Source organism: Salvelinus alpinus, chromosome 2 (genome assembly GCF_045679555.1).
Source record: "Salvelinus alpinus chromosome 2, SLU_Salpinus.1, whole genome shotgun sequence".
Taxonomy (NCBI): Eukaryota; Metazoa; Chordata; class Actinopteri; order Salmoniformes; family Salmonidae; genus Salvelinus; species Salvelinus alpinus.
The window spans coordinates 9,711,731-9,726,730 of record NC_092087.1 but is presented as its reverse complement, the minus strand read 5'-3'; the positions used below and the strand labels follow the sequence as shown (position 1 = coordinate 9,726,730).

The 15,000-nt window shown below is 45.3% G+C and overlaps 1 protein-coding gene across 2 annotated transcripts in view; it reads right to left on the bottom strand.

Annotated features, from left to right (window-relative positions):
* Window positions 1-15,000, bottom strand: part of LOC139553492 (collagen alpha-1(II) chain-like) — a 77,329-nt gene that overhangs the window by 33,334 nt on the left and 28,995 nt on the right. For both annotated transcript variants that reach the window (XM_071365882.1, XM_071365891.1), the window contains 9 exons: window positions 12,338-12,391; window positions 10,791-10,844; window positions 10,042-10,095; window positions 9,671-9,715; window positions 9,417-9,470; window positions 8,404-8,448; window positions 6,545-6,598; window positions 962-1,060; window positions 658-702 (listed from right to left, as the gene is read on the bottom strand). In XM_071365882.1, coding sequence (XP_071221983.1) covers window positions 658-702; window positions 962-1,060; window positions 6,545-6,598; window positions 8,404-8,448; window positions 9,417-9,470; window positions 9,671-9,715; window positions 10,042-10,095; window positions 10,791-10,844; window positions 12,338-12,391 — 504 coding nt within the window. The remainder of the gene's footprint in view (window positions 1-657; window positions 703-961; window positions 1,061-6,544; window positions 6,599-8,403; window positions 8,449-9,416; window positions 9,471-9,670; window positions 9,716-10,041; window positions 10,096-10,790; window positions 10,845-12,337; window positions 12,392-15,000) is intronic.

Here is a 15,000-nt window from a genome sequence, read left to right as displayed (position 1 = left end):
GGGAGAGAGGGAGGGAGATAGAGACAGGGGAGAGAGGGAGGGAGACAGAGACAGAGGAGAGAGGGAGGGAGACAGAGACAGGGGAGAGTGGGAGGGAGATAGAGACAGGGGAGAGAGGGAGGGAGACAGAGACAGGGGAGAGAGGGAGGGAGATAGAGACAGGGGAGAGAGGGGGGAGACAGAGACAGAGGAGAGAGGGAGGGAGATAGAGACAGGGGAGAGAGGGAGGGAGACAGAGACAGGGGAGAGAGGGAGGGAGACAGGAGAAGAGGAGAGAGGGAGGGAGACAGAGACAGGGGAGAGAGGGAGGGAGACAGGAGAAGAGGAGAAAGGGAGGGAGACAGAGACAGGGGAGAGAGGGACGGAGACAGGAGAAGAGGAGAGAGGGAGGGAGGGAGACAGAGACAGGGGAGAGAGGGAGGGAGACAGGGTCAGAGGAGAGGGAGGGAGGGAGACAGGAGAAGAGAAGAGAGGGAGGGAGGGAGACAGAGGAGAGAGGGAGGGAGACAGGAGAAGAGAAGAGAGGGAGGGAGGGAGACAGAGACAGAGGAGAGAGGGAGGGAGGGAGACAGGAGAAGAGAAGAGAGGGAGGGAGACAGGAGAAGATAAGAGAGGGAGGGAGATAGAGACAGAGGAGAGGTTGTCTGGTAGACTCACAGCTGATCCTTTAGATCCTCCAATACCATCAGTACCAGGGTTACCCTGTAGGGAAGGACAGAGGAAGAACACACTAGTTAGAATGAGAGACATCCTTTCATATGGCCATATCTTATAGTACAATACTTAAGGTCATAGTTCAATCAGGAAAAGCCCTAGTCATGTGACTTGGAACGGGGACACTCGTGGGGACTGTTTAGGGACACTTATGTGGGGACACTGTTTTACAGGGACACTGTTTTACAGGGACACTGTTTTATGGGGCAACTTTTTTTGTGGGGCCACTTTTTATGGGGACACTCACAGATGCACCGGCGGGTCCGGGAGATCCAGGGGTTCCTGACTCTCCACGGGGTCCCTGAGCGCCCTCAGGTCCACGAGCACCGGTGGGGCCAGCTTCTCCCTGGATCAATCAATAATACAACACTTTAATCAATCAATCAATCAAACGAACAACCAATCGATCAATTAATCTATAAATTATTCAATCATCCAATAAATCCTTAAATCAATCATTCACACAAAGAATCAATCGATCAATTAATCTATGAATTAATCAATAATCCAATCAGTCAGTCAGTCAGTAATGTATTAGAGGGCATCATTTCAGTAAAGAGTCTCTATGAGCAAATTGATGATTCAGTTTGATTGGTTATGGATTTGCATGATGTGCATGATTAACAAAGTTTATTAAAGTTTTCAAATCTTGTCAAAATTAAGTCAGAAGTGTTTAATCTTAATTGAAAAACCAAGTAGGTCATTTCCATATAAAGACTTTATAAAGTCTAGGTACTTTTATGGCAGACAAATGAAGAGAAGAGTAAAGTGTTACAGCAACATTGGCTGCATTTGAATAGAAAGAAGAAACCCTACTTTTGGCTAAATTAAATGAACCTCAGCTTTCATATAAAAAGTTATTTCATGAGGGGCTGTGTGGAAAAGTGCAGTAGCCAGAGCCACGTGTATAATGGTTTCCAGGCCTACTGGTCTAATAAAATAGAACGGGGAGATTTATCCTGACTAAATGTTGTCAGACAAGAGTCCGACCCTTTACTACAGACATCAACCAATCATAGCGCTGCGTAGTGAGGTCACAGCCTTTGGGAAACTGGGTGAATGAAATGAATGGAATTCCTAATTGTTGTTACCATGGTGTTTTGACTTAGTAGGATGACATAATATAAGTTGCATGTGTATAAGCGGTGGTGGAGAGATTGGTATTTTTGGCATGGGATGTAGTCCATATTGTTTGTTTTTCTTTTTTTAGGGAGGGGTTCAGCTTTAATACTGCAGATAGATTGTGGTTCCATCAATGTAACTGTCTGCATCATTTCCAATCCCCCATATATTATATATACATTTAAATAAATATATTTTCCTATATTATTTTCCCCTAACCCTACCGCCCCTCCCCTAACTGGAGTAAACTAATGGACAACAACACTTAGGCTTCTACTTCCTGCTTATTCCATACTATACACATTTTACAGACACAGTATATTTTACAATAGTTATCCTTTGTTTGTTTTTAGTCCCATCCTTCAGCTACCCTCAACCCCTCCCATCTATCACTGAAGACCATCCAGTCCCATCTGTCAGCTCCCCTCAACCCCTCCCATCTATCTCTGAACACCATCCAGTCCCACCCTTCAGCTCCCCTCAACCCCTCCCATCTATCACTGAAGACCATCCAGTCCCATCCTTCAGCTCCCCTCAACCCCTCCCATCTATCACTGAAGACCATCCAGTCCCATCTGTCAGCTCCCCTCAACCCCTCCCATCTATCTCTGAACACCATCCAGTCCCACCCTTCAGCTCCCCTCAACCCCTCCCATCTATCACTGAAGACCATCCAGTCCCATCCTTCAGCTCCCCTCAACCCCTCCCATCTATCACTGAAGACCATCCAGTCCCATCCTTCAGCTCCCCTCAACCCCTCCCATCTATCACTGAAGACCATCCAGTCCCATCCGTCAGCTCCCCTCAACCCCTCCCATCTATCTCTGAACACCATCCAGTCCCATCCTTCAGCTCCCCTCAACCCCTCCCATCTATCACTGAAGACCATCCAGTCCCATCCTTCAGCTCCCCTCAACCCCTCCCATCTATCTCTGAAGACCATCCAGTCCCATCCTTCAGCTCCACTCAACCCCTCCCATCTATCTCTGAACACCATCCAGTCCCATCCTTCAGCTCCCCTCAACCCCTCCCATCTATCACTGAAGACCATCCAGTCCCATCCTTCAGCTCCCCTCAACCCCTCCCATCTATCTCTGAACACCATCCAGTCCCATCCTTCAGCTCCCCTCAACCCCTCCCATCTATCACTGAAGACCATCCAGTCCCACCCTTCAGCTCCCCTCAACCCCTCCCATCTATCTCTGAAGACCATCCAGTCCCATCCTTCAGCTCCACTCAACCCCTCCCATCTATCACTGAAGACCATCCAGTCCCATCCTTCAGCTCCACTCAACCCCTCCCATCTATCACTGAAGACCATCCAGTCCCATAAAGTATATTTACATGAGTTATCTTGTTGTTATTAGTCCCACCCTTCCAGTAATCCATAATGTTACTGTCCCTGCCTGATAGTCTAGGGCAGGGAGAGCCATGGGCTGTACATGGGCCCGCAGGGAACAATTAAATATGCCTTTCCTTTATAGACAACTTATACTCATATTCAAACCAATAGATGATGCGCACACGCACACACACACACACACACACACACACACACACACACACACACACACACACACACACACACACACACACACACACACACACACACACACACACACACACACACACACACACACACACACACACACACACACACACACACACACACACACACACACACTACATGCCAATGCTTTTAAATGTATGTAAATTGTTAAGTCTTTTGTCTGTAACGTCTTCTTCATTATGTGTCGGACCCAGTAAGACTAGCTGTCACCATTGGCGTCTTCTAATGGGGATCCTGATAAATCAAATGAAACCAATGTAGTGTTTATGAATACATGTCTTTGGGTGTCCTGAATTCACATTTTAGGCAAGCTGAGGATACATCGTCTCGTTCAGCCTTTAATTTAACCAGGAAAGACCCTCGACGTCAGAAAACTCTTTCGCGAGGACGACCCGGGTTTTATTAGCAGAGCGTAGCAGGAATTAACAGGTTAACTTAAACCTGACTGTTTATAGGTTTCTAGAGGTCCACCACGTAGCCAAAAGTATGTGGACACCTGCTCGTCGAACATCTCATTCCAAAATCATGATCATTAATATGGAGTTTGTCACCACTTTGCTGTTATATAACAGCCTCCACTCTTCTGGAAAGGCTTTCCACTAGATGTTGGAACTTTGCTGTGGGGACTTGCTTCCATTCAGCCACAAGAGCCTTAGTGATGTCGGGCACTGATGTTGGGCGATTAGGCTCGCAGTCGGCGTTCCAAATCATCCCAAGGGTGTTCGATTGGGTTGAGGTCAGGGCTCTGTGCAGTCCACATCATTTTGTATATATAGTGTAACACACTGTCGTTCACACATCTGGGTCAAGTTACTGTCTCACTGTGTGTTTTTTTAACATTAGTCACACACACAGTCACACGCACGTGCATACACACACACACGCACGCACGCACGCACGCACGCACGCACGCACGCACGCACGCACGCACGCACACACACACACACACACACACACACACACACACACACACACACACACACACACACACACAGCCCCCAGATTCTTTGGCATCTATCTCTCGTCATGAAGCAGTTTGTCCAAGGCCTTCTCTTCCCACAGGGGTTTTGGTTTGTAAATATGCTCAGGACAGTGTGTCCTTTATAGAGTTGAGATAGAGCCTCTGTCTCTGGTTATAATGAGGTTAAAGGTCATGAAGTTATTCACATGATTAGGGTTGCAAAGGGAGGGTATATTACTGGAAACGTTCAAGGTTTACTTGTAAACTACCAGAATGTTGGTATTTTTCAAGGATTTCATGGAATCTATCACAAGATATTTAGTGGCCCTTTTGGGTCCTTCAGATTTAAACTAGTGCCCTCTGTGTGGCCTTACCAAACATATAATATATTAAATTATGAAATAAGATTTTTTTGTTAAGAAAAAAAAAGCTGTAAAACATTTTTTTAAATATAAACCATCAACTTAGTCAATATGGTGTTTCATATTTTATCACTTATTTTTTTTACACTCTTTTAGTATGTCAACATGTATTTGTTGTCAATGTTTCAGTGTCAAACTGGTGGCAGTTGTGAAGAAAGTCAATAGTTGGAAGAGTTACAGAGTTCATTTAAGAATAATGCCGTTGTTGATTAGATGCTTTTAATTAGTCTATTTTCTATTGAACCATATGGTCTATTTACTAGAAACTCATGGACAATATGGAGACAGATATATATTTAAAAATATATATATATATGTATGAATACATGTTTTTAAAGTTATTCAAGTATAAATCACCAAAGTTACAATAGATGGACATACATTTCTGTTATTTACAGGTAGCTCTGCAACCCTAGTCCTATAGCTGAATCCTTAAATGATTTCCCTGACTGGGAGAGACTGAGACGGACGACAGATGAAAGTGAAACCAGCAGTACAGCATGGGATCTATAGACTTCAGGCAGCACACACGCACGCACACACACACACACACACACACACACACACACACACACACACACACACACACACACACACACACACACACACACACACACACACACACACACACACACACACACACACACACACACACACACACACACACACTAGTTATCATTCAGAAGGAATTTCAGTCCCGAGCGGAGAGAGAGAAAAAACAACACACCTCCCTCAAATATTCCACCCAGATGGAGGAAAATAGATTTCAGTTTTAGAGCACTTTTCAATGCTGCCTTCTCCGGTTTCACCACTTTCACTCTATTCTCACCTTTTTCTTTCAAATACTCTCTTCCTGAGCTGAGCTGCACCATTTTTATACGGCTTTTTAAAAGTTTGAAAAAAACGTTTATTTTTTATTTTAATGCTTGATGTGGAGGTATTAGACAAACAATTATATACTGTATTGACAGAATGTACCATCTCTGTTTGTCCCCCTATTCAGATAATAAGATAAAAATATTTTGTTTGTGCAAAATAATCCTTCCTTGACTTACCCCTGGATTAGCTGTGTCATAAGATAGATATGAATAGACAGACAGAGAGAGAGAGAGAGAGAGAGTTAGAGAGAGAGAGAGAGAGAGAGTTAGAGAGAGAGAGAGAGAGAGAGAGAGAGAGAGAGAGAGTTAGAGAGAGAGAGAGAGAGAGAGAGAGAGAGAGAGAGAGAGAGAGAGAGAGAGAGAGAGAGAGAGAGAGAGAGAGAGAGAGAGAGAGAGTGAGAGAGAGAGTTAGAGAGAGAGAGAGTTAGAGAGCGAGAGAGAGAGAGAGAGAGAGAGAGAGAGAGAGAGAGAGAGAGAGAGAGAGAGAGATAGAGAGAGAGAGAGTGAGAGAGAGAGAGAGTTAGAGAGAGAGAGAGAGTTAGAGAGAGAGAGAGAGAGAGAGTTAGAGAGCGAGAGCGAGAGAGAGAGAGAGAGAGAGAGAGAGAGAGAGAGAGAGAGAGAGAGAGAGAGAGAGAGAGAAAGAGAGAGAGAGTGAGAGAGAGTTAGAGAGAGCGTTAGAGCGAGAGAGAGAGAGAGAGAGAGAGAGAGAGAGAGAGTGAGAGAGAGAGAGAGAGAGAGAGAGAGAGAGAGAGAGAGAGAGAGAGAGAGAGAGAGAGAGAGAGAGAGAGAGAGAGAGAGAGAGAGAGAGAGAGAGAGAGAGAGAGAGAGAGAGAGAGAGAGAAAGAGAGTGGGGGAAGGGTGAAGATCAGTGACATACCTTAGAACCTGGAGAGCCGGGGAAGCCTGGAGCACCAGAAGGACCAACTGGGCCCTATAGAGAGAGAAGTGTGTAGAGAGGGGAGGGGGAGAGGTGAGGAGCATGGGCAGGGAGGGGAGGGAAAGGGAGGGAGGGGGAGAAGAGAGGGAAGGGAGAGAGAGGGGAAAGGGAGTGAGTCAACAGACACTGCTGCCACCGCAAGGGCGTCCAGGTGTATTGCAGTCACATTTCTGATGAAACATTTAGGGCCGGGTTTCATGGACACAGATTAAGACCAGTGATAGATTAATAAACACTTTTAATAAATACTTGAATTGTGTATGCTTTTTAGTCCAAGACTACACTTAATCTGTGCCTGGGAAATTGGCCCATAGTATACCTACACTGAGCATACAAAACATTAGGATACCTAACAAAGGTCATGTGGTTTGGTCAGAAGAATGCCCCTCTTCCCACAGGTGTGATTACTACCTCTGAGGGTTTAGAGCTTGAGGTAGTCACCTCATACAAGTACTTGGGAGTATGGCTAGACGGTGCACTGTCCTTCTCTCAGCACATATCAAAGCTGCAGGCTGAAGTTAAATCTAGACTTGGTTTCCACTATCGTAATTACTCCTCTTTCACCCCAGCTGCCAAACTAACCCTGATTCAGATGACCATCCTACCCATGCTAGATTACGGAGACATAATTTATAGATCGGCAGGTAAGGGTGCTCTCGAGCAGCTAGATATTCTTTACCATTCGGCCATCAGATTTGCCACCAATGCTCCTTATAGGACACATCACTGCATTCTATACTACTCTGTAAACTGGTCATCTCTGTATACCCGTCGCAAGACCCACTGGTTGATGCCTATTTATAAAACCCTCTTAGGCCTCACTCCCCCCTATCTGAGATATCTACTGCAGCCCTCATCCTCCACATACAACACCCGTTCTGCCAGTCACATTCTGTTAAAGGTCCCCAAAGCACACACATCCCTGGGTCGCTCCTCTTTTCAGTTCGCTGCAGCTAACGACTGGAACGAGCTGCAACAAACACTCAAACTGGACAGTTTTATCTCCATCTCTTCATTCAAAGACTCAATCATGGACACTCTTACTGACAGTTGTAGCTGCTTTGTGTGATGTATTGTTGTCCTGGGGGGGAAAAATAATATATATATATATATATATATTATTCCCCCCCCCCAGGCCCCTGTCCCCACAGGAGGCATTTTGTCTTTTGGTGGGCCGTCATTGTAAATAAGAATTTGATCTTAACTGACCTAGTTAAATAAAGGTTAAATAAATATAAATATATATATATTGAGTTGCATCCCCTTGTGCTTTCAGAACAGCCTCAATTCTTCGGGGAATGGGCTCTACAAGGTGTTGAAAGAGTTCCACAGGGATGCTGGCCCATGTTGACTCCAATGCTTCCCAATTTTGTGTCAAGTTGGCTGGATGTCCTTTGGGTAGTGGACCATTCTTGATACACACAGGAAACTGATGAGCGTGAAAAACCCAGCAGCGTTGCAGTTCTTGACACAAATGGGTGCGCCTGGCACCTACTACCACACCCCATTCAAAGGCACTTAAATCTTTTGTCTTGCCCATTCACCCTCTGAATGGCACACATACACAATCCATGTCTCAAGGGTTAAAATTACTTATTTAACCCGTCTCCTCCTGTTCATCTACACTGATTGAAGTGGATTTAACATCAATAAGGGATCATAACTTCACCTGGATTCACTTGGCCAGTCTACCTCATGGAAAGAGCAGGTGTTCTTAATGTTTTGTATACTCAGTGTATATATATATATATATATAGTGTATAGTGAAATGAAAGAATGAATAAAACTATAATACTTACAGGAGGACCAGCAGGGCCAGACAGACCGTCATTACCACGAGCACCCTAGACAGAAGAAACACAAGATACTGTCACCACACAGCAGAGGACCAGCTCAATAACATACTGAGACGTAATGATCCATGTCATGACATCAAAGAGAGCTAGCTAAAGTTCTCTGTCTGTGTTTTGACTTTGAGGTTCAGGTCCTTCACTTTCACTTTACTAACTGTGAGGTCACTACAGCCTGCTGAGGTGAGGTCTGACATCTGTGACGGTTCTGGGTACGGATCTGGGACTGGTATGAGTGGAGACCATGTTCGTGTTACACGGTTCTGGGAGCTCTATTTTGAGTTCTAGAATGAGTTCTAAACAGGAGGTTACAGGCTGAGTTCTAGGGGGGCAGTTCTAGAATGAGTACTAAGCAGGAGGTTACAGGCTGAGTTCTAGGGGGGCAGTTCTAGAACGAGTACTAAGCAGGAGGTTACAGGCTGAGTTCTAGGGGGAAGTTCTAGAATGAGTACTAAGCAGGAGGTTACAGGCTGAGTTCTAGGGGGGCAGTTCTAGAATGAGTACTAAGCAGGAGGTTACAGGCTGAGTCCTAGGGGGGAGTTCTAGAATGAGTACTAAGCAGGAGGTTACAGGCTGAGTCCTAGGGGGGAGTTCTAGAACGAGTACTAAGCAGGAGGTTACAGGCTGAGTTCTAGGGGGGCAGTTCTAGAACGAGTACTAAGCAGGAGGTTACAGGCTGAGTTCTAGGGGGGCAGTTCTAGAATGAGTTCTAAGCAGGAGGTTACAGGCTGAGTTCTAGGGGGAAGTTCTAGAACGAGTTCTAAGCAGGAGGTTACAGGCTGAGTTCTAGGGGGAAGTTCTAGAACGAGTTCTAAGCAGGAGGTTATAGGCTGAGTTCTAGGGGGAAGTTCTAGAACGAGTACTAAGCAGGAGGTTACAGGCTGAGTTCTAGGGGGAAGTTCTAGAATGAGTTCTAAGCAGGAGGTTACAGGCTGAGTCCTAGGCCAGGAGAAGGTACTTACAGCAGAACCAGAGGGTCCGGGACGACCTCTCTCACCGGGCAGACCACGTGGTCCCTTTAGAGCGGGAGAGAGAGAGAGGAGCACAGGTTACAATCCATAAACAGTAAACAGGATTATCTGTACAGCTGATCAGTAACATATCAGATATTGTATATCGTATGTGTGGCAGATCTATTGAGAGTAGTTCTCAGTCTACAGGAGCTAATTAATGTGACGGATACAGTATACTGCATCACTTCTGCATCTGTACTCACCATTGGTCCAGGAGCGCCATTCTCCCCGGGAGCACCAGACTCACCCTACAACAGAGAACAGAACAGAACAGAGAGAGGGAGAGGGAGAGGGAAAGGGAGAGGGAGAGGGAGAGAGAGAGAGAGAGAGAGAGAGAGAGAGAGAGAGAGAGAGAGAGAGAGAGAGAGAGAGAGAGAGAGAGAGAGAGAGAGAGAGAGAGAGAGAGAGAGAGAGAGCAAAAAGGTAGAAAGTTCAAGAGATGTTTCTGGTACAGAAGGGAAGTTTAGACAGGTTTCCCAACATGACAAACAGACAAGAAAGTCAACCAGGATATGTGTGAGATTAAAATAATTTGAGAGGGAGATAGAGGATTCTGTTGTAGAGTCCGTCCCACCTTAGAACCAGCTGCTCCACCCTCTCCCTTGAGTCCATCAAGACCTGGATAACCCTGGAAAGAGGAGATAAACACAATATCATGAGAGCAGGACTTTGTGACATCGGCTGATGTAAAAATGGCTTTATAAAATACATTTGATTTGATTTGACATCTTTACTGGCGCGTTGACTGGACGATGTGGCAGCAGCAGAACAACGGAAAACACACAATGACACTAAAATCAGCTAGACAGGAAAGAACACATTTGAAGATGCCATATTACATATTAGTGCCAGCAGCATACAGTACCACCAGGCATCCCACTGCTGGCTTGCCTCTGAGGCTAAGCAGGGTTGGTCCCTGGATGGGAGACCAGATGCTGCTGGAAGTGGTGCCCGAGGGCAGGTAGGAGGCCCTCTTTCCTCTGCCCCAGGGCAGTGATTGGGGACATTGCCCTGTGTAGGGTTTCTGTCTTTCGGATGGAACGTTAAACGTGTGTCCTGACTCTCTGTGGTCACTAAAGATCCCATGTTACTTATCGTAAGAGTAGGGGTGTTAACCCACGGTGTCCTGGCTAAATTCAGAATCTGGTTACTTAATCATCCCCAGCTTCCAATTGGCTCACTCATCCCCCCCTACTCTCCTCTGTAACTATTCCCCAGATCGTTGCTGTAAATGAGAATGTGTTCCCAGTCAACTTACCTGGTAAAGTAAGGGTTAAATAAAAAGTATATATTTTGTATTATCATTCCTATGACATCACTCACTCTGTGCCCCTTGATTCCAGGCAGACCGGGAGTTCCTGGGAATCCACGAGCTCCCTGTTGTAGAGAAGAAAAGAGAATAACATAAAAAATAAGAGAGAGAGAGAGAGAGAGAGAGAGAGAGAGAGAGAGAGAGAGAGAGAGAGAGAGAGAGAGAGAGAGAGAGAGAGAGAGAGAGAGAGGAGAGATGAGAGAGAAAGATAGATAGAGGAGAGATGAGAGAGAATTAAATGATTTTTCAGTTATTCTCAGGATCTGCTTTCCTGCTCTGGTATGGTCTGGTTTAGAGCCAGGCATATGAGGGCCAGAGGGCCAGAGGGGCAGAATGCCAGGTGACATCAGGGTTGATTTAGTAGAGTACAGCTCTTTCTCACTTCGTCTTGTCTGACCGAATCATCTTGGAGAGTCTTCTAACTGGACTGTATCTGACTGAATCATCTTGGAGAGTCTTCTAACTGTACTGTATCTGACTGAATCATCTTGGAGAGTCTTCTAGCTGGACTGTATCTGACTGAATCATCTTGGAGAGTCTTCTAACTGTACTGTATCTGACTGAATCATCTTTGAGAGTCTTCTAACTGTACTGTATCTGACTGAATCATCTTTCAGAGTCTTCTAGCTGGACTGTATCTGACTGAATCATCTTTGAGAGTCTTCTAGCTGGACTGTATCTGACTGAATCATCTTTGAGAGTCTTCTAGCTGGACTGTATCTGACTGAATCATTTTGGAGAGTCTTCTAACTGGACTGTATCTGACTGAATCATCTTGGAGAGTCTTCTAACTGTACTGTATCTGACTGAATCATCTTGGAGAGTCTTCTAACTGTACTGTATCTGACTGAATCATCTTGGAGAGTCTTCTAACTGGACTGTATCTGACTGAATCATGTTGGAGAGTCTTCTAACTGTACTGTATCTGACTAAATCATCTTGGAGAGTCTTCTAGCTGGACTGTATCTGACTGAATCATCTTTGAGAGTCTTCTAGCTGTACTGTATCTGACTGAATCATCTTGGAGAGTCTTCTAACTGTACTGTATCTGACTGAATCATCTTGGAGAGTCCTCTAACTGTACTGTGTCTGACTGAATCTTCTTGGAGAGTCTTCTAGCTGTACTGTATCTGACTGAATCATCTTGGAGAGTCTTCTAACTGGACTGTATCTGACTGAATCATCTTGGAGAGTCTTCTAACTGTACTGTATCTGACTGAATCATCTTGGAGAGTCTTCTAACTGTACTGTATCTGACTGAATCATCTTGGAGAGTCTTCTAGCTGGACTGTATCTGACTGAATCATCTTGGAGAGTCTTCTAACTGTAGATGGTATGCCTGTTATGTCTGTCAAATACTCTTCTCTTCCTGACTGATCACATTGGGATAGTGTGTGTACAAATGTAATAACTGAGGCAGCATGAATAGGTAGTGAGATAAACTGTGAGTAGATAAATGAACAGATAAATGAACAGATAAATGAACAGATAAATTAAGAGATATATTAACAGATTAATTAACCAATAACAGATAATAAAGAGATAAATGAAACCATACCTGAGGACCAGAAGATCCACGTTCACCACCTTTACCGGGTTTGCCAGCCTCACCCTACAGCAGAGACAGGACGGAAGGGAGAAGAGTTCATTAGTTAGTTACAGTTAGTTACAATATTGAATGAAAAAAATTATAAAATACAATAGATAAACAGCAAAAGATTAAAAAAAGAAATAAATGAATCAATCAATAAAGAATTAACATATTTAGGTTTTGATGCTAATTAGTTCCCTCCCAGGCAGAAATTGAAATTCGATTAGCAAACAGTGCATCCTGGGGGATAGACGGATACATGACTGCTAGTTCAGCCTGATACCACCTAGTGGCAAAATGGAGGAATTGCATTTCCAATATTAATTTTCAATTTCTTTACCCTCCCTAACTGCATATCTATTTAAAACAATTATAATGAAGGATTTACACAGTAGCCATAAGACAGTGCATTGAACAAGAAGGGACAGTACACAATAAATCAAGGATAGTTGAAATCACAGTGTTAAAATTTTTTGGGGTGTTATATTGTCTCTACTTAGAGTCCAAGAGTTAGTGTTGATAACTGGAGTTGATTGAGACGGTGTACTTTTAACTTCATTAAGAGAAACCAGAGACAGGAAGTTACATCTATGGAGTGATCCACAGATGTGGTTACAGGCCTCAATGTCAATATTTTCCCAGGATGCAATGTTGTAGGTTGATTTTCTAAAATGTTTGTTTCAATATCTGTTTTGGCATGTACATTACGATTGGTTTTTGATCTTATGCTACACAAAGATGAGAAACATTTTTCCTAAACTAATCCAATCTGTGGGGCCGTACACTTTGTGGGACCGTATATTTTGTGGGACCGTATATTTTGTGGGACCGTATATTTTGTGGGACCGTATACTTTGTGGGACCGTATATTTTGTGGAACCGTATATTTTGTGGGACTGTATATTTTGTGGGACCGTATAAATCCCTGTTAGATTCAACTTGCAGGAAGATCTGACAGGGGTTGGATATCACATAGCAAAGCACCATAATGTGACACTTTACATCCTTATAACTCAAAGGGAATTGAACTCTGCTGGAATTGATTGTAAATTCAAAACTACACAGAAAAGTGTAAAATGTCAAGGGAGCTGATAAAAAAAAAAAAAAACTACAGCGAAAAAAGTAAAATGGCAGTTGAAGTTGAATTTAAGCAGCTCTTTGTGAGTCTGATATTTACTCAATTTAGTGTCATTTTAACTCCCCCCAAATATTAACACCATGACCAGAGTAGTTTTAATACAAAATGGGTGTTGGACCATATTAACCCTAAAACAGTGTTATATTTGACTCCATAGGAGTTGAATTAAGTCTTGCGATTCTACAGGAGTCAGTCACTGGTGAAGATGGGAAATAGTGGTGAGTTGGTGGGGACGATGGGATATGGTGGTGGGTCGGTGGGGACGATGGGATATGGTGGTGGGTTGGTGGGGACGATGGGATATGGTGGTGGGTCGGTGGGGACGATGGGATATGGTGGTGGGTTGGTGGGGACGATGGGATATGGTGGGTTGGTGGGGACGATGGGATATGGTGGTGGGTTGGTGGGGACGATGGGATATGGTGGGTTGGTGGGGACGATGGGATATGGTGGTGGGTTGGTGGGGACAATGGGATATGGTGGTGGGTTGGTGGGGACGATGGGATATGGTGGTGGGTTGGTGGGGACGATGGGATATGGTGGTGGGTCGGTGGGGACGATGGGATATGGTGGTGGGTTGGTGGGGACGATGGGATATGGTGGTGGGTTGGTGGGGACGATGGGATATGGTGGGTTGGTGGGGACGATGGGATATGGTGGTGGGTTGGTGGGGACAATGGGATATGGTGGTGGGTTGATGGGGACGATGGGATATGGTGGTGGGTTGGTGGGGACGATGGGATATGGTGGTGGGTTGGTGGGGACGATGGGATATGGTGGTGGGTTGGTGGGGACGATGGGATATGGTGGTGGGTTGGTGGGGACGATGGGATATGGTGGTGGGTTGGTGGGGACGATGGGATATGGTGGTGGGTTGGTGGGGACGATGGGATATGGTGGTGGGTCTGTGGGGACGATGGGATATGGTGGTGGGTCGGTGGGGACGATGTGATATGGTGGTGGGTTGGTGGGGACGATGGGATATGGTGGTGGGTTGGTGGGGACGATGGGATATGGTGGTGGGTCGGTGGGGACGATGGGATATGGTGGTGGGTCTGTGGGGACGATGGGATATGGTGGTGGGTTGGTGGGGACAATGGGATATGGTGGTGGGTTGGTGGGGACGATGGGATATGGTGGTGGGTTGGTGGGGACAATGGGATATGGTGGTGGGTTGGTGGGGACGATGGGATATGGTGGTGGGTTGGTGGGGACGATGGGATATGGTGGTGGGTTGGTGGGGACGATGGGATATGGTGGTGGGTTGGTGGGGACAATGGGATATGGTGGTGGGTTGGTGGGGACAATGGGATATGGTGGTGGGTCGGTGGGGACGATGTTCGGTGCAGATACAGTACCACTGGGGGCTGTAATAATTATCACATTCATATCAGACGACCGTTTATCATCATGATCACATGACCAGTCACCGAGCCAATGGGGATAGCATGTCATTGTGACTGTGGAGGGGAGAATACATGGGTGTGGGAGA